At 30.8% G+C, this 20798-nt stretch overlaps 1 protein-coding gene across 5 annotated transcripts in view; it reads left to right on the forward strand.

Annotated features, from left to right (window-relative positions):
• The window catches only part of LOC101503022 (MADS-box protein SVP-like), a 10279-nt gene extending 2403 nt beyond the window's left edge, over positions 1 to 7876 (forward strand). For 4 of the 5 annotated variants that reach the window (XM_012712928.3, XM_004490389.4, XM_012712929.3 and 1 more), the window contains exons 3-10: positions 1951 to 2029; positions 3628 to 3686; positions 3800 to 3899; positions 3998 to 4039; positions 4970 to 5011; positions 5131 to 5270; positions 5391 to 5447; positions 6080 to 6335. In XM_012712928.3, the coding sequence (XP_012568382.1) occupies positions 1951 to 2029; positions 3628 to 3686; positions 3800 to 3899; positions 3998 to 4039; positions 4970 to 5011; positions 5131 to 5270; positions 5391 to 5406 (478 nt within the window). In that variant the 3' untranslated portion in view covers positions 5407 to 5447; positions 6080 to 6335. Of the gene's footprint in view, positions 1 to 1950; positions 2030 to 3627; positions 3687 to 3799; positions 3900 to 3997; positions 4040 to 4969; positions 5012 to 5130; positions 5271 to 5390; positions 5448 to 6079; positions 6336 to 7472 lie in introns of those variants that run through there. The other variant, XM_012712930.3, reaches the window with a different exon arrangement.
• The last annotated feature ends 12922 nt before the right edge of the window (positions 7877 to 20798 follow it).

Genomic DNA, 20798 nt, shown 5'->3' on the forward strand with positions numbered 1-20798 from the left:
GATAAATGTTTTTCAAAATCAATTGTTGGATTAAAAGTTTGTATCATATAGCTCAATCGACAAATGTCGATATTGCTAGTTTAGACGTTATGTCTTGGATTTGAACCGATATCTTGCAGTTAGAGTCTTAAATCTCACGGTTTTGTAAATTAATTATAGTGACTTTTAATATATCTTCTAAGACAGAAAAAATAACAATCGATTAAATATTAATTGCTCAATTTAAATATTTAAAGATTTGTAGATCTTTTAATAGATAATTTTTCATATGCATTGACCTAAGACGAAATTACGACCAAATAATTAAGTAATTCAAATATCATTTGTATCACATTTATATGTTTTTTTTTATTACACATTTATATGTTGATGATTCTATAGTCAATATTTGAGTCAATTAAAAAGATTATACAGTCAATATTATTATATATAACATAATGAAAAGAAATAGAATGTAATAATAAAATAAAAGTTTATATACAATTTCTTTTTTTTTAGTCTCTCTAATTTAGTAGTGTATGATTTTGGTTATTTGGTATATTTTTGAGTCATTCCTTTTTATATATTCAAGAATTTTCAGATGTAAAAAATCAATTAATTCAAGCATCAAATATATTAATGGAAAATTAGATTTTAAGGATTTTAATTGAAAGAAAAAAAAAAGTACATCATATATATTTTTGTTCAATTTTTAATATCGTAAAAAAATTTATAAAATAACATACGATCAGTATAATAATCATATGTGTGAAGAATTTTGTAATATTATTTAATCCCCAATCAACGGAGAACGTTTGAAGCTTAGTGAGGAGTAGATAATAATTATATGAGTATAATTATTTAGTTTGGATTAGCAAGATTGATGGCAAATGAAGACATAGCAAGATTAAATAACATTTGGTTTGATAATCATGTTAAGAGTGAATATCTCAAAGTTAGAGAGGCAAATGAAGCATGGTGTGCATTTGAAAAGTCACTTAGGGTGGGTCCACGTATGGAAGGTGAAGGGACTTTTTGTTCAAATTCCCCATTATAATTAAATTTTAATTGAAGTTGGAGAAGCTAAGGAGGAAAATCAAGAAATAGGCAATCTTAATAATTAGTTTTTAATTTTAGTAGAGAGAGAATTGAATTTGTTTACTTCCTTATTACTCCAACTCCCCCAAACTATCAAATCACCTTATAACTCTTGTCAAAACTTGTTAATTTTGACTTCTCAATGGATAATCAAGAAAGGAGTCAACTTTATAGTTTCCTCATGTGTCGTTAAATTATATTTTAGGTTAAGGTTTAAGTAGTTTCTTCTCCTATCCCTATGTTTTAAAAAGCCTCCGAAATACACTTATGAATTATTCAATTTGAATGTGTTTTTTTTTGTCAAAATACATCTCTGCATGCTCTTTTTGTAACTAAAGGTTCCTGTTGTGGCTTTTTTTGTTTAACTCTCTAGTTCTTGGGAGGATAGAGTCTTAATAATTTAGAGTTTAGTTGAGAGGTAAGTAAAGTATGACAAATAATTGATTTTAGTAGGATTCATACTCATGTTTTCATATGTTGTGGCTTTTCATTGCATTTTTTGTGCTGGTTAAGCTCTTATAAATAAACTATATGTCATGTCATTTAAAAATAGGTCAAATCACCATTTTTTTTTTTGTAAAAAAATCTAAAGAGAAATCAAAATTGTCGAATTTTAAAATAGAATAACTAATTCTATAAATTAATATAATAATAATAATAATAATAATAATAATAATAATAATAATAATAATAATAATAATAATAATAATAATAATAATAAGAGCACTAAAACTATAATTAAACATAAATCTTTTATGTGTACATGCTTCACATTTGCATCTCAAAAAAGAAAAAATTATCTTTATCTATACATGCTTCACATTTGCATCTTTTATTGTCCTAATCCTTAATTATTATTTCGGTTTGTTAAAGTATGAAGGATATAATTACAAGGTATAATCAGCACTTCCAACACATGAGCAAATCAAACAAACCTCTCCAGGAATTTCAGGTATAGTACCAAAAACAAGTTCTAATCTATATTTTTTAACTACTATTTATTAATTAGTGAATCATGAACAGTGTTCCTTTCAACTAAATTTCTTGTCTAGCTAATCTAAATTTATCATATATACTGAAGTCTAAATTGTTAAATACATTATTTATTTATTTTATTTTTGTTTGTGATGTACTCCCTTATGTCTTAAATATAACTAAACAAAAACAAAACATATATAATTGCTCTAAATTTAAGTCAAATACATATATACAATTCAAAAAATTGCCTTGTATTAAAAAAATTCAAACCCCGTCACAATAGAAGAAATATCTCTTTTAGTAAGGATTTTAACTCGAGTTTATACGTTGCAGAGTCTAACTACTTCCACTAGATCCAACTATCGTTGATAAAATAAAATTATTCATACTTGTAAATAATATACTTAAAATTATATTTAAGGTGGACTATATTATTATTTTGCTAATAATAATATAACTATGGCAAAAAGTGTCCAATTTCTTTTATGGCAAACTTGTCATAACTCACTAGCCTCTCATGTTGTTTTGTTTTATAGAGGGACAAATGTCTCTCGTACTTGTCTATTTTATGTGGTTGAGGATGAAAATATTCTTTCATTGTTTATTTTTATCCCTTGAGCTATTGAGCTTTGGACATGATGTGATTGTAGCAATATTTAAGGATTCATCAACAACATTGGTTTTGATAATATGTCAAAATTCTTTCGTATTGTTGTAATAACAAATTTTGGTGTGTTAGCTCCCTTGATCACGTGGAACCTTTGGACGTTGGAAAATAAATTCATTTTTGAAGGCACTCATCCAATGAGAGTTTTTGTTGTAGTTATTGTGCTTACTCAAGTTCAAGTAGCTAAAATGCCTTTTGGCGGTTATCTTATCTATTTTCCTCAACAAATTCGCGAAATTTACCAGAAAAAAATATGATATGGATACGATGGTTCTCAATGTTGATGGTAGTACGTTAATTAATCCATGGATAGCGAGTGTTGGAGGTTTGATGCAAAATCATGGTGTGGAGACTTTTAATTTGACTTCTTAGAAAGTGTAGGTTGATCACATGTGCTCCATTATGAAATTCAAATTTTGGTTGGTGTCTAAGTTGTGGTAGCAAAGCATGCTTTAGGAGGATTATTTGTTTCTAAGATTCTTTACCTGTGATTTAACTCGTGACTATAGAGAATATCCGTTATCATCGTTATGTAAACATATTGAAAGTCATTCGAGACTATGTGAAAAAAGGTTAAATCTTATCTATCCATCATACTCTTCGTGAAGAGAACGTTTGTGTAGATATTTTTGCGAAAATGAGAGCTAATAGCATAAATTTCTTGACTTTAGTTTACGAGACACATTCTAATTTATCATTGACTTAGTTGTTTAGATCTATTCTCGTCTTTCTTTTTTTTTTTCTTTCTTTTTTATCTCATGTAAACTAAAAATATATTATTATTATTATTATTATTATTATTATTATTATTATTATTATATGCTTTTATATAATTTCTTTTTTTTTCCATAAAATGTTGATTTCCAGATTTACTAATTTTGGCAATTTTCTATTGTTCATTTCAGGGAGAGAATTTATCAGCTGAATTGCAAAAGGAAGTTGCTGATAAAACCCAACAACTAAGGTTTCTCAATTTTCTTAGAGTGAAAAAGATTTTGAAGTAAAAAAAAAAAAAAATGAAATATCAAAATGCCTAAAGTTTGAGCATAAAATTTTGTATATATTTGTTTAAAACAGGGGGATGAAGGGTGAGGATTTTGAAGGAATAAACTTAAAGGGGTTGCAGGAATTGGAAAAAACACTTGAAACAGGACTCAAGCGTGTGATGGAGATGAAGGTGTGATTGTGAACTATTTCATTCTTATGGAAGAAAACACTCATTCTATGTTCTGTTTTTATCATTAAAATCAAAATTTTCATTCTTAATATTTTCAGGAAAAGAGGATTGTCAATGAGATTAGTACACTTCAGATCAAGGTTTGTTAATTATTTTAACATCAAATAAAGTTCCATACACTCGTGCTATTCATTAATTTTAGGTTTAATTGCGTTTTGACTTTTTATTTTTATAAATTTATGAAATATTTTTTTTAATATAATAATTTTGATCTCTTTTAGATTTTAAATTAAAATTTGAATATAACATATTTTAAATGACATGTATATAATTTTATGATGAAAAATTAAAAGTTGAAATATAAAATTAAACTATGGAGATCAAATATATGAATTTGTACAAATAAACGAATCAAAAGTAATTAAATAATTTAAATTTAATTATGAAACTACTATTCAATGTTTTGGTTCCAACTTACCATAGAAAAAGTTGAAACATGGACAAATTAAATTTAAAAATAAAAAAAGAAAAATGTTTTCGTTCTTTTGAAATCAGTAGCTAGCTAAGATACCCTCCCATGAATCATGGCCATGATAACCAATGTCGGTTAAATATTTTGGTTTTTATTTTTTAAAATAAATTTTAATGTATTAATAAAAATTTAAATTTTTGAAATGAATTATTGTAACAATGAAAAGATAAAATGATAGTTAAGGATGATACCTTTTTAGAAATTAATTAAAACAAACTCTTTTAATATTTTTATTATTTTCATAAATTTAAACAATTATTCAATTTCTTGTTGATACAACATTTGTCGGACTGACATTCAATTATTCTCCAAATATTTTTGTCAAAAAATAAAAATTCTTGTTATTGAACATTAACAAGATATATGGACATGGCCAAATTATGTACATTTATATAATCCCCAAAGATTATCAAGTAATGTTTAGTGAAAGGGTGGCATCCGATAATAAATTACTTGTTTTTAGTTTTACAGTCACATCTGAACAGAGGATTTTACTATCTTAATTTTCTTTGTATTCTTTAACCATATGCCTAAAAAGGGTATCAAGTTAGAAGAGCAGAACAAGCATTTAAAGCAAAAGGTATGACATATAAGTATTTCATTTTTATTTTTTATTTTTTTTTATAAATATGATGTTGGCTTTTTTTCCTTTGATTTTAACTTTACCGAGCTAAATAAAGTGCTAGCTTTTTTTATCAGATGGCTATGTTGTGTAATAGAAAAAATCTTATCTTGGGAGACTCAGATATCACCATGCAAGAAATTGTTTCATCAGAGTCTATGAATAATAGTGGGCTTTCTCTTGAGGATGATTCTTCAGACACTTCTCTTAAGTTGGGGTGAGCAAGGATGACATTAAAGCTTTTATAGAGGATCCAAATAGGACATTAAATATTATAATTTTTTTTCTTGCAATAAATTTTGCTATTATATGTTAAAATGTTGTTTGGTCTTTTCAGGTTACCCTATCCCTAATTGAATTAAAGTCATGGACTAGTGAGGGACTCTAAGTTCTTGTAAGTGAAATTTTGTGTTGCTTTTATCTTATTTTGAGATAAATTTTAAACGATTTTTAAATTGTAGATAAATTATCTACAATCAATTAAAAAGTCATGTATATTTTATTAACTTTTAATTTTAGAATTTTAGATTTGACATAATGAAATATACATGAGTAATTTTAGGCTTAATTGCAGTTTTGATTTCTTTATTTTAGCTGAATTGCAAAATAGTCTCCCCAATTTATTTCTCTTGAGTTTTGGTCCCAAATAGAATTTTGGTCCAAAATTTGATGAAATTTTATTTTTTCAAGTCACGCTACACTATTTATAATCATATATTCCATGTACAATTGTTGCACCACGAGATCTTGAGGAATGATGTGACTTAAATAAACGCAAAAAAAAAAAAATGAAACAATATCAAATTTTGGACCAAAATTCTGTTTGAGAAACCAAAATTAGAGAGAAATAAAATGAGAAACTATTTTTGCGATTCAGCTAAAATAAGGGGATCAAAACTGCAATTAAACCTTAATTTTAATTTTTAATTGATAGCAGAGAATTTACTACATTTTCCAAAGACAAGTTATACCTCACAATTTTGTGATGGTAATTAATTGACTTGGTTGAAATTGTCTCTGCATCAGGTGGTAATAACTTCTTATATGCGGTGAAAGCTGAAATAACTTTCTATATAAGTCAAATTAAATATAGTTTGTGGTACCTCTAAAAAACAAATATAACTTGATGTCGCATCTGTAACATTTGTGAGTACAAGAACATGCATGGTGTTTACTTGTTAACAATTTGTGTAGGTTAACAATGATTATAATGTCATTTTATGAATTAAACAAAAATTTATTAAAGTGAGTAAAAATAAGAGATACTCAAATTATGGACAAATTTATAAATTGAGCAGTGATAATATTGTATATCGCTTTTAATTATTGTCAAATTATGATATTAAAAAGAATAAATAGTCATTTTAATTTTTAAATGTTATTAGTATTTTTTAGAATAAAATGACTAGTAAGAAATACATTTGAGAACTAAATTAATTAAATAAAGATTTAAATACCAAAATGACTAAAAAAGACATTTAAATTTATTTTTCTAATTTCAATAAATTTAAAAAAATTATTATTCAAAACACTCACATTTTAAATAAATTAAAAATCAAATTATAGTGAAGTCGTCGTTGACTCAAACCAGATAAAAAAATTCACAAGAATTTAAATCATAGTTTGTAAAGTAAGATAACATGTTATTCCACCCATTTGAAATATACCTTCCATTCTAAGTCCAAACTCAACTTCCGTTTTCATTTTACTTGGTACCTTTTCTTATTCCATCTTCGTCATTAAATGTGCAAAGCTGCTCTTGCAACTTATTATATATATGCACACCATGTGTTTGTTCATTTGCCTAGGATGGTTACACTCGAATAAATTTTTTTTTTTAGGGATTGTAGGTAGTTACTATGGCCGGTTCAACACACAAGGATATATTAAGCGAATTTTTAAATTTTAATATGACATTATTCAATCAATACAATTGAAATTATGTAATCTTTCTTTTTCAATTGATTTAATATTATTGAGACAATATTAAATTTAGAAAAAATTTATATGTTTTAATTTTAAAATATTAAAATTTGAGATTTTTTAATAAGTGAATTTATTTTCGAAGTATTTTAAAAAATAATTTTTTTTGTTTTTCATAGAGACCTAAAGCGATTGATTTGATGACCTTACCATCGAATTGACTCTGATAGTCATGTATGTTGTTAGTGTTGGACATTGACACGTGTTAGACATGTCTTCAATATGAAGTTTATTAGAACTTCAATGAGGTCAGAACTTTGTCTAATATAATTCACTATGATATTAAAATAATTATTGATTCATTCATCTTCATCTTCATAACATTATTATTTTCTTCGATGTATGATTCTTTCATGCTTAAGATTAAGAATACACTCCTACCAAATACAAGTTCAGTTGATTTGGAAGATATTTTTATGTTGGTTTCATTTTGCAGGACAATACCATTTGCCTGGAACCACATTAAACCTGGTTATGTTGAACAAACAGTACATAGTGTTACTTCAAGGAACCTCATATTATTCTATTCAACTATGTTACAATATTACATTCATTGTGTCTCCTGGAATGCATAGGTATTTATTGTTGGCCACTCCAAACTTTTTTAAGTGTGCGGTAGCTGGAACATCTTTTGGGTCACTCCCACGTGAATTGAGCATCTCACACAGAGATTCAATTCAAATGAACCTTGGACTAATTTTGAACAAATGGATAACGTTTCAGCAAGTGTACTAGATTGTTGTAAATAATAGTAAAACGGTAAGATCGAGTGTCGAACTCAATGATTGTGATATACTATGAAATTATATTTAATTATTAAAATTGAACAAAATGGTTCTCAATTGATTGAATAATTTTTTTAAAATAATAAAAGTAATAATATTGAAGTTTTCTAATACGAAAAGTGTGAGAGATGAGATTCACTTTGAATTCAACATTGATTTCTAATTTGATCCTAATTACCAAATTTTTTATTGAATTATTACTGAATTCTCTTTATTATTCTTACTCCTAATTCCTTAGCAACAAAACATTTACTTCCAAAGTAACCTCTAATTTCTTAATGAATTTAAGATTAGAATTAAGCTTTATAGTACAAGAATTATCTTATTGTTGTCTTTGCAAATAATTCAATTGTTTTCGTGAATTTATTATCTCAAGCATTCGTAAAGTTCACTTCCATTTCAAAGTATGAATTGTAAAATATTTTAAAGTTGATCAAACAATAAAATGCATTAAAGACAAAGATTTCTTTTTGATAGTTTTTTTTTTTTTTTTTGAGAAGCACCACCCCAAACTTTAAAGGCTGTTATCCCATGAGCAACCCTAAACTTAAAATTTTATCAAGACGAGACAAAAAAATTCCTACCTAACTCCAAGTAAGGGGATTTAATTAAAATCAGGTGTTTGACTTGTAATGTGGTTAGTAAGAGAAAGAAACGGGCAAGACTCAAATGAGCTAGCAAAGGATAAAAATTGCACAAGGTAATAGAAAGACTCAAATGAACAAACAAAATTGTCTCAGTGTACGTGTCGCGACCTAAAATTTCGAGTGTTATTCGAATTCAATGGAGTCGCCACCAAAATTTATTTTAAAATAGGGAAAATATTAGAAAACCCTTAAAAATAGAGAAAAAAAAATGTATTTGAAACCAAATTTGAGTTCAGGAGTCGATTATGCGTAGAGAAGGTATTAGCACCTTACGACATCCGTTAAAATATGGTTACCCATAATTAATTGTGCAAGATTAATATTAACTTAAATATATTTATTTCTCATTATTATTAAATATGAATAACAATTATTATTAATTTTTTAATATGATTTTCGAATAAATGTGTGCTTAACAAACAAAGGACAAAAAAAAGAAATTTTTATTAATGTGCTTGACAAGAATGCGATCTTGCTCCTTCGTATCTCCTGGTGCGATGCAGAAATCAAAGCTACGTAGTTCTTATTTAGAAAATGTTGATGTGTTTATTTTGTTTTACGAAAATGGTTGTTATATTTAAAAAATGTTTTGATGAGAAAATAAAATAAATTTGTCTGACTTAAAAAATATATTTTGAAATACGAGTTTTAGGACTATCAAGTTGTACAACCTGTGTCTCAAAAACTCAAAGAATAAAAAGATGTCTCATTTAATTAATCCTTTTAGGAATATTTTAAATTATTTTTCAGTTTATAAAATTGAGTTTTAAAACCATCAAGTAGTACAACTTGTGTCCCAAAACTCAAGGAATAAAGAAAATGTCACATCTAATTTAATCCTCTAATTTTTTATTTATTATTCCCGACTTTTAAATTGGGTTTTAAAACCACCAAGTAGTACAACTTGTGTTTTAACAACTCAAAGATAAAAAAGAGTTATATCTAATAAATAAGTCAATTTGAGATTAGTTCATTAAAATAAATAAATAAATAGAATAAAATAAATAAAATAAAATAAACAAATTAAAATAAACAAATAAAGAGAGTTTTAGAACTATCAAGTTGTACCACTTGTGTCCTAATAACTCAAAGATTAAAAAGAGTCACATCTAATAAATAAGTCGATTTTAGATTAGTTTATTAAAATAAATAAATTAATGAATAAATAAATAAATGAATAAATAAATAAATAAATAGAATAAAATAAAAAGGTTTAAAAGGGCTGAGTTCGAACAAGATCTGTGTTTTTTTTTTGTTTGGGCCCAACTTACTTAAAAACAAAATTTGAGTAGAGCCCAAACCCAACTTAACAAAAGAAGGTTGAAGCATGAATCTGAAACCCTACTTTCAACTTAAGGATTGTGGCCACATTAAGGGAGGTGGCCACAAAATTCAGAACAACTCAGCGGCTAGGCGACGAACAAAAAGAAGCGAAAACGAAGAAGGACGAAGAAACGACGAGCAGCGACCACGACGAGCAGCGACAACGGCGAGCAACGACAACATCAGGCGCAGGTTCAAGTTTTTAATCTTATTTCTATATGTTTCATTCATCAATCTTTAATCTTACAAATAAAAAACTACATTTTTTTAAACAAAATAGTAGTTGTATGGCGAAGATAAAAAAAATAGATTTATTGTAAAAAAAAGTACCTTTGCGAGTTCTATTTGTTGTTTGTTACTGATATCTCTGATTTCTTCCTCTTCTCTTTATTTGTATGCGTTTTCTTTTATCAGTGGTGTTAATCTTAGATCCTTTTCTTTCTTTGAAAATTAAAAAGATGTATTTATAGAGTTTTTTTATATGTTTAGTTGCTTTCTTGATTGTGCCTCTGTTTTAGTTTGAGCTTTCTAGTTCCTTGTTTGATGTTTCGTTTTCTTTGCTCATCAACTGCATTTTTTTGCACCTCTGATGTCTTCATAATTTTAGCTTATATTGTTTTTATCTGATGATTTGCTGAGCTTTTATTTGTCCTTTAGTTTCTTTTTTTTAAACTCAAAAATTTGTCTTTTAGTTCTGCATAATGTGTACAATGGCTGATTTATAAAAGTTATCTTTTTATTTCTCTAATTAGTTACAACAGGTACAAATGTATCAATGAGCATGACTTGTGCATCAATGACAGTCAGCATCAACATATCATGGTTTGGCAGTGAGCAAAGGCAACAATAGAGAACAAAACACATGCAAAACTGGAAACAACTGGCTTGATTTGAATTAGTTTAACCTAATTTTTTTTGTAATTTAATTTGGTTTTATTTTTAATTTTTAATTTGATTTGATTATAATTTGATTGTAATTGTAATCTGATTTGGCATTGTAAATTGATGAGTCTATTCATTGTAATTATTTTTATTTTCTTTTTTAAATACATATTTCCTTTTTGATTTATTTTTAATAAATTGGACAAAATTAAGGTACTACAGCTGCCCCTATTTAATTATATTTTACTTGGAAAATATGAATAATAATGGTATTCTACATCAGGTAAAAGATAAGTAAATATATGGACCTAAATTTTGTCCAATAACAAACACATGTATTAAAGTGCCCTTGAAATGTTAAAGTGAGAATGATGCAAAGTTTTGTTGAAATGTGCAAAATGATCGTATTCGGATTAGTTACCGATGTGTAGATCCATAAAAAAATGATTGTCTTCGGATTGGTTACCGATGTCTAGATCGATAGAAATGAAAGTGGTCGTCTTCGGATTGTTTACTGATGCGTAGATCCATGAAAAAAATGATGCGTAGATCGATAGAAATGAAAGTGGTTGTCTTCGAATTGTTTACCGATGCGTAGATCCATAAAAAAAATGTGATCTTCTTTGGATTGATTACCGATGCGTAGATCAACAAAAAAAATGATCGTCTTCGGATTGGTTACCGATGCGTAGATCGATAGAAAATGAAAGTGATCGTCTTCGGATTATTTACCGATGCGTAGATCGACAGAAAATGAAAGTGATCGTCTTTAAATTGTTTACCGATGTGTAGATCTATAGAAATTAAAAATGATATTGGTCCAATCTTGTGGGTAGATAAAGAGGGAGAATGCAGATATGATACTTGCAATTCCAGTAATAAGGTATGAATGATTCATGCATCTGTTATGCATTGAGTATAGGTAAAGTGTCAATGAAGATGCATGGATCATGTGAGTATGAGTAAATTATGCATGATTTATGTGTGTCATGTACTATAGATCAATTTTTGTTCATTTCTTTGATTCCCTGATCCTTATGCTCTTCTCCGTTCCAAGATTTAATGAATGAAGATAACAATCATTTTTTTGCATGACGACTACTGTATGTCTCGTGTGACCGCTTTTTCGAGGTGAAGCAAAATCCATTGTTTAAAATGATTACCCTCCTTATTATTTTTCACACACTCATATATCTTGAGAATCAAACGAGTTCCCGTGTATATATTTTCCAAGTGTCAAAATATTTAAAATACTTTTATATTTTCATATATTTCAAATTCCAACATTTATTATCATAAAACAAAATTTTGAAACAATAGAACAATCAATAATGAAACTGGATTGATATATAAAGAGTGTAACGTACAATATTGAATGAAAATATTGGAAAATATACATTCGTTACATTGAAAGCAAAACAATTAAGGTAGGGGTTACAATGTGGGCACAAGTATGTTTAATTTTAGGTGGAGACATAACAAACACTAGTCATTCTTGTAATGTAAGAATCCTAATAATCAGCTTCCGAGAATAATAATTGCCCCAGTTTGAAGCGCTTATCCCTAACTTTTGCATGGACCGCTTTTCTAAGTTTTCAATCCATCGGGATGCTCTAATTTTGCCTAGGTTGCCTTTTCAGGTTTTCAACCTAGCGAGCCCATTTTTTTATCATCATTTTTTAAGTATAATATTTTTTGATTGCATCTGAATTTACTGGAAGTGGAAGGTCATCTTCATCCATTTCTGCGAGTATTAGAGCTCTCCCAGAAAAACTTTTTTCACAACATATAGTCCTTCGTAATTCGGGGTCCACTTTCCATGAAAATCTTTTTTTATGGACAATATTTTCTTTAACACCAAGTCCCCTTCTTGAAACTCTCGAGGACGGACTTTTTTCTCGTATGCCTTTTTAAGTATCTTTTGATATAGCTGGCTGTGACATAGAGCTATCATTGTGTTTTCTTCTATGAGTTTTAATTGGTTAAATCGTGATTGAACCCATTCAGCCTCTTCCAGTTTTGTTTCCATCAAGACTCTGATAGAGGGAATTTCAACTTCAATGGGAAGTACCGCTTCCATTCCATACACCAATGAGAAAGGAGTTTCCCCTGTTGAGGTACGAACAAAGGTTCTATAGCCATGTAATGCAAAGGGAAGCATTTCATGCCAATCCTTATATGTCTCCACCATCTTTTGTATAATCTTCTTGATATTCTTATTTGCTACTTCTACAACCCCATCCAATTTTGGACGATATGGCGAAGAATTATGATGCTGAATTTTGAAACTATCACACAACTCCTTCATCATTTTATTATTCAGATTGGTCGCATTGTCAATGATTATCTTATTTGGTAAGCCATATCGACAAATCAATTCTCTTTTGATAAATTTGACACCCACACTTCTCGTCACATTGGCATAAGAAACGGCTTAACACATTTTGTGAAATAATCAATAGCTACTAGGATAAACCGATGCCCATTTGAAGCTTTAGGCTCGATGAGTCCAAAAACATCTATCCCCCATATTGAAAATGGCCATGGTGATGTTAAAACATTCAAAGAGGTGGGCGGTACCTGTACTTTATCAGCATAAATTTGACATTTATGACATTTCTTTACGTAACTAAAGCAATCAGATTCCATAGTCAACCAATAATAACCATCCCTCAAGATTTTCTTGCCATTGCGTGTCCATTTTCATGAGTTCCAAAAGAACCTTCATTGAGCCTAAACACTTAAATTCTTTGTTGTGTGATTATCCAGACATGTGTTATCCCTCTAGAACTTGCACTAATTCTGACTTGCATCACATGTAATTTATGCATACATTGAGACAATTTTATTGGTCGTTTGAGCCTTTTTAACTACCCTATGAAAATTTTCCCCTTTGCTAGCCCCTTTGAGCCTTGCCCTTTTATTTCGGTTACTAGCCACATTATAAGAAAAACACCTGACTTTAATTAAATCACCTTACTTGGAGTTAGGTAGAAAAAAATTCTTGTCTTGATAAAATTCTAAGTTTGGGGTTGCTCATGGGATAGCAACTTTCTAAGTTTGGGGTGGTGATTCACAGAAAAAGAAAATAAAAAAATAATAATAATAATGTCATGTCTAGTGGTTTGTCTCTTCTTTGTTTGAGATAACTATTCGTTGTAGAGCATGGAAGATTATACTGATGATATTCTACTGCAATTATATGAAGAGTGTGATACTTGTCTTATTTCGGGTATATGTCGCATGATTGAGGGGCAAATCATGAGCCATACATTTTTAAAACATCACCCTCAGATCCCTCCGATGCAGCCTCTTAGGTGTGACTTTTGCGGAGAAGCACATAAGAATGGAAATTGTGCTGATGACAAGATTTGAAACTCAATGTGAGAGGTTATTTGAACAAGTGGTTAAGTTTGAGAAGATGGAGGAGAAGTTGAAGATTGAAGATAATTTCATTGTTGTGGTAGAAGAAGATAAGCAAGAGGAAAAGACGAACGAGGAAAAGACGAACGAGAAAAAGAAAAAAGAAGAGATTGATAAAGTTCGAGATTCAATCTATGCCTTGTTCATCAATGTCCAATTGAAAAGGACATGGAAACAACATCTTTTATTTCTTAAGTTCATGGAATTTCTACCAAACAAAAAGAAGAAGAAGGATGATGTGTTCTTCCTGTCATATATGCCACCTTGACAGTAGTTGAGACGTCAAGCTCAAGACACTAAACGAGCGCTTATTGGGAGGCAACCCAATTTTATATCCTTTGCATCGTATTTATTTATTGCATTTCAGATTTATTTTACTTCATTTAGTTCCAATTTTAGTCTCTAATTTCTAGTTCTCTTAGTTTTGATGTTTGGTATGAGCAAGGAATCAAAAAAAGATGCGTTGAGAAGCGATTGTACAGCTCCAAATGACAGAACGCGCGCCCAAGCGCGCCTGAAACACTTTTTCCAGACACTAGGAGGCTGATCTATTTGCACCTCACCAGTATACTGGCGACCATAGCGGAACAAAAGCGGATGATCTAAACGAGAATCCTTGAACTACTAAACTGAGAGAAGTCTTCTTTCCTTTTTTTTCTTTTTGTTGTTTGTCGTGTTTCTTTCTGTTTTTTCGTTTTCTTTGTTTAATGTCAATGTATGTTGACTTTCTTTTATTCATGTTTTTTTTCCCTTTCACTAAATGTGTACAATGATGAAACAGCTGTATTGACTTCCACTTAATCTTAAAATTTTGGTTTGTGATTTTGCAAGTTAAATTTCATTTCTTAGATTATGTTATTGCTCAAGTCGACAAGCCTTCCCAATGCATGCATTCTTGATTACTAAATGGTTGTAGAAGGCTAATATGCCATCAATTTTTCAAAAATACAATTTTAACTTTTCAGAAGCATGTTGGCTTTATTTTGATTGTTCATACTCTCTCTTATTATCCTAGCTGTGAGCTTTTGAGCCTAAACACTTAAATTCTTTGTTGTGTGATTATCCAGACATGTGTTATCCCTCTAGAACTTGCACTAATTCTGACTTGCATCACATGTAATTTATGCATACATTGAGGCAATTTTATTGGTCGTTTGAGCCTTTCTAACTACCCTATGAAATTACCCTTTGCTAGCCCCTTTGAGTCTTGCCCTTTTATTTCGGTTACTAGCCACATTACAAGAAAAACAATTGACTTTAATTAAATCACCTTACTTGGAGTTAGGTAGAAAAAAATTCTTGTCTTGATAAAATTCTAAGTTTGTGGTTGCTCATGGGATAGCAACTTTTAAGTTTGGGGTAGTGATTCTCAGAAAAAGAAAATAAAAAAATAATAATAATAAAAAGAAGAAAAATAAAATGAAAGAAGAAAGACGAAAAACAAAAACAAAAACAAAAACAAAATATATCTTCTTGGTTCTTCTGTCAATGTCTGAGAATCTCCATAATGAAAAGGTGAAGAAAAAAAAATGGTAGAATAATCTGGAAATGTATGCCTAACTCCAAGTGGTAAAGCCTACTATCCTAAAATGTCCTACCCTTACCTAAGCCCCATTACAACCCGAAAGTCCTCCAAAAATGTATGTGTTTACTGCATTGTGATTGCTAACTAGAATTTTTTCAAGCCTATGGTAGCGTGATGCATGTTCTAGGATTTGAGCGATAAATTCATAACCCTTTCTAAACACTTGAGAGAAATTTTGGTGAGATTGTGTGAAGAGAGAGTTGAATTTGATGAATGAATGCCAATGTGTACAAATCTTGTTGTCTGTATTTTTGAAAACAACCATAGAGCATGATGAATGTTTTGCAGTAGCAAGAACTTTGAAATTTGAGTTTGATGTAATTTGAGAAATTGAATTTAAGTGTGCATTTAACAGGACCAAATATGAAATTAATTGTTGCTTGGGGACAAGCAATAGATTAAGTTTGGGGTTGTGATGACTCTTCATCATATGCATATTTTCCCACTGTTTTAGTCTTATTTATCCTCAATCATCAGTTAAATTAAGGATTTATTTGATACATTTTGTTGATTTTTGTTCTTTGAGTTAATAAAATGTTTTTTGTTTTTATTTCGTTGATTAAGTAGGAATTTGTCGTAATTTTACATTGCGTTTTGTTTTAGTGCAGTGCTGAATTTTGGTGAAAAATCAACATGACATATGTGGAGTATTGCAGCCATATCTGGAGTTCTAGATGTCCAATTAGTGTCACTCCAAGTGCTAATGAAAGCTAAGATCCATATCTACAACTTTCATGAAGACAACGGGACCCAATTCAGACGCAAAAGATGATAAAAATGCAAAATACATCAGACAGCATATGAAATGCGCCTGGAGCGCGTCCTGGAGCGCATTTCGCAGGATTGGACTCTGCCAACGCGCGCCTGGAGCGGGTTTTTCCGCGCCTGGGGCGCGCGACGCACACCAGCAACCATAAAAACCCAGATTTTTACTGTTTTAGTGATCTTTTTCACTATTGGGAAGTCGGGAGACTTGTGCCCTAGCATAGAAACTCAAAGACGGCCGTTTCTAACGCCATTGAAGCAGTTTTATCAAGAATCATCCATGAATCATTCTTGTAATTCTTCTTTAATCCTTATCTTTTGTATCTCTGTCATGAGTAACTAAACCCTATTTGTTAGGGATGAGTGTAACCAGATGAAACCCTTATTTTTCTGATTTGATTTCTAGTTATATGAATGAGTTTATTGAATTGTTTTTCTCATCTCTGTGCTTAATGCTTTTTATTGCTTGATCAACATTAAAATGTTCTACGATTTGTATTTTGAAACGGAAGTGGACTTTACGAATGCTTGAGATGAGAAATTCATGAATTTGTAGTCTAGGGATAGATGCAGGTCATGAAACCAATTAAATTAGTTGCAAAGCAATAATTTACAAGAGAATTTCTATACGGTAATGCTTAATTCTAATCTTAAATCCACTAAGGAATTAGGGGTTACTTTGGAATTAAAGGTTCTGTCACTAAGACATTAGGGCAAGAATAATAAAGAGAATTCGGTAATAATTCAATAAAGGAATTCAGTAACTAGGATCAAATTAGACACCAAGGTTGGATTCGAAGTGAAACTCATCCCTGACATTTTTCTCATTATAAAAGATCAATTTTATTATTGTTGTTAATTTCAAACATTATTTCAATCAACTTGGGAACCTTTTTGTTCAATTCTAGTAATCAAATATAATTCAATAGTAAAACGCAATCCTTGAGTTCGACACTCGGTACTACTGTTTTATTATTACTTGCAACGATTCAGTACACTTGCTGAAACGCAATCAAGTTTTTGCTTGTAAATCCTTAATTACATATTAACATTCCCATGACTCAATGGCTGCTTTAATTCCCATGACACATGCCTCATATTCTGCAATATTGATTGTGCAATCAAAAAACAATCTAGTCGTAAATGGAGTGAACTAGTTCTCCAGAGAAATCAAAATTGCTCCAATTCCATGACCTAATGCATTAGAAGCACCATCAAACACCAAAGTCCATTTTTCTTTATCAGATGATTTGGTCTCTTTAAATAAAGTCATGATACTTTCATCGGGGAATTCACACTGCATTGATTGATAATCTTCTACAGGTTGTTGGGCCAAATACTCCGCTAGGGCGCTTCCCTTGACAGCTTTTTGTGTAACGTATACCAAATCGTATTCCGATAACAACATCTGCCGACGGGCAATCCTTCCAGTAAGAGCAGGTTTCTCAAAGATGTATTTAATTGGGTCCATTTCAGACACCAACCAAGTTGTATGACATAACATGTATTGCCTCAACCGACGAGTAGCCCATGCTAATGCGCAATATGTTCGTTCAAGCAGTGAATACCTTGTTTCGCAGCTGGTGAACTTTTTGCTCAAATAATAAATAGCATGTTCTTTCTTACCGGATTTGTCATGCTGCCCCAGTACACAGCCCATTGACTCATCAAGTACTGTTAGATACATAATAAGTGGTTTCCCAAGAACAGGAGGCACTAAGATTGGAGGTTTTGACAAGTACTGCTTAATCTTTTTTAAAGCATTTTGACAATTACCATTCCATTCAACCTTTTGGTCTTTTCACAACAACTTGAAAATTGGCTCGCATGTAGCGGTGAGATGCGATATGAACCTAGCAATGTAATTAAATCTCCCCAAAAAGCCACAAACTTCTTTTTATGTGCGTGGAGCGGGCATTTCTTGTATTGCTCTTACTTTATCTGGGTCCACTTCTATCCCTTTTTGACTAACGATAAAACCAAGTAACTTGCTTGATCTTACACCAAAAGTGCATTTAGTAGGGTTTAAACGGAGTCTAAACTTCCTTAGTCGCACAAACAACTTTTGAAGGTTAATAACATGGTCTTCTTCGGTCCGAGATTTTGCGATCATATCGTCCATGTAAACCTCTATTTCTTTATGCATCATGTCATGAAATAAAGTTACCATTGCTCTTTGATAGGTTGCCCCAGCATTCTTCAATCCAAGTGGCATCACTTTATAACAGAAAGTTCTTCATTGGGTGATGAATGTAGTTTTCTCCATATCTTCAGGAGCCATCTTGATTTCATTATGCCCTGAGAAGCCATCCATGAAGGAAAAAAGAGTATTGAGTAGTGTTATCTACTAGGACATCAATGTGAGGCAAAGGAAAATCATCTTTTAGACTAGCTTTATTTAAATCCCGATAATCAACACACATTCGAACATTTCCATCTTTCTTTGGAACTGGAACAATATTAGCAACCCATTGAGGATATTTTGCCACTGCTAAGAAACCAGCATCAAATTGTATTTTGACCTCTTCTCTATGTTTAAGTGACATATCAGGCCTCATCCTCCTCAATTTTTGTTTAATTGGAGCACATTTAGGCTTGTGTGGTAGCTTGTGTTCAACTATGTTAGTATCTAGCCCAGACATATCCTGATATGACCATACAAAGACATCCACATAATCAAATAAAAGTTTAACCAGCTTTTCTCGTTCATTTTCTTTCATAGACATGCCAATTTTAACTTCTTTCTTATCATGTTCAGTCCCTAAATTGATCACCTCAAAAGGTTCTTGATAGGGTTTGATTATCTTAGCTTCTTGTTCAATTAACCTTTCTAGTTCTGGGGGAGGCTCACAGTCGTCTTCACAATCCTCGTCAACGTGATTAATTGGGTGTTCAAAATTACAAGAAAGTGTTCTAGCGCTGCTATTTTCAACATATTCATTTTCGACTCTGTGGTTTAAATTAAGAAGAAAAAGGAATATGAATAAAGATTGCCAAAAAAAAGAAAAGAGAAAAACAAAAACAATTGGAGAATTCAAAAATGCGTTTATTGATAATAAGTAGGAAATTGAAAAACATGCGCCCTAATTAGTTATCCTTATAGTCTTGGGCATAGCAAAATGAGTTAAAATACATAATTACTTTGAACATGAATTAACAAACACGGGAAACTCGATGATCTTCCAATTATTGAGATTGGTGTTTGGAGAACAAGGGTACACCAATTTGAGGGTATCATCATCAACACAATCCTCTTCTATAACAGCCACTTGATCAACATATATTATTCCAGCATTTTGAAAGGTTTGATGAATGTCACAAATAAGGATCTTTTGTGAATTTGGAACCCGATTTTCCCAACGAGCTAGCTTGCTTTCTCGTTTTTCTGTTACAGTGTTCTCTTGATTAGCTTTGATAGGTACATATCCCAACCCGTACTTATCCTTCTTTTCTGGTATTTCTATCAATTTCCCAAATTTAACAAAAGCTCCTCCTTCCAATATGGATTTTGTAGACTTCAATGATGTGGTAGATAGTTTTGGTTCTTTTAAACAAAATCTTTCATCCATGAAGACAACATTGGCGATTCCTAATGCTTGGAAGGAAGTCTTTATGGCTTCCTTTGCTTCTTCAATATATCTCGTAGAAGATAGATGACTCACTATCATATCTTCTTCCCCAGATATTATCACCAGCTTATTGTTTACTATAAACTTTAGCTTTTAGTGGAGAGTGGATGTCACTGCTCCAGCAACGTGAATCCACGGTCTCCCTAAAAGCCAATTGTACGCCGGTTTAATATCCATAACTTGGAAGGTTATTCCAAAGTTATGGGGTCCGATTTGAATCGGCAGGTCAATCTCACCAATAACTTGTCTTCTGGATCCATCAAACGCTTTCACAACCATAGCACTCGGCTTCAAACAAGCCCCATCAACAAAAAGTTTTGAAAGTGTCGATTTCGGCATGACATTTAACGATGAACCGTTATCAACTAGCACTCGTGCAAGAATATGATCATGACACCTCACAGAGATGTGTAGTGCTTTATTATGCTCCATCCCCTAAGCTGGTAATTCGCTAGTGGCGGTGATATTACCGACAACTCCATCAAACCGGTCCACAGTAATATCATGAGTAACATGGGCCTCATTTAAAACTTTCATCAGTGCTCTTCTATCCGCTTTAGAGTTTAATAACAAAGAAAGAACAAATATCTTAGAAGGGGTTTGATTTAGTTGATCTACCACCTTATACTCGCTTTGCTGGATAAACTTCAAAAATTCGTTAGCTTCTTCTTCAGGCACTGTCTTTTTGCGAGTTTCTGATCCTTTTATGGCATGATACACAAC

Source organism: Cicer arietinum, chromosome 2 (genome assembly GCF_000331145.2).
Source record: "Cicer arietinum cultivar CDC Frontier isolate Library 1 chromosome 2, Cicar.CDCFrontier_v2.0, whole genome shotgun sequence".
NCBI lineage: Eukaryota > Viridiplantae > Streptophyta > Magnoliopsida > Fabales > Fabaceae > Cicer > Cicer arietinum.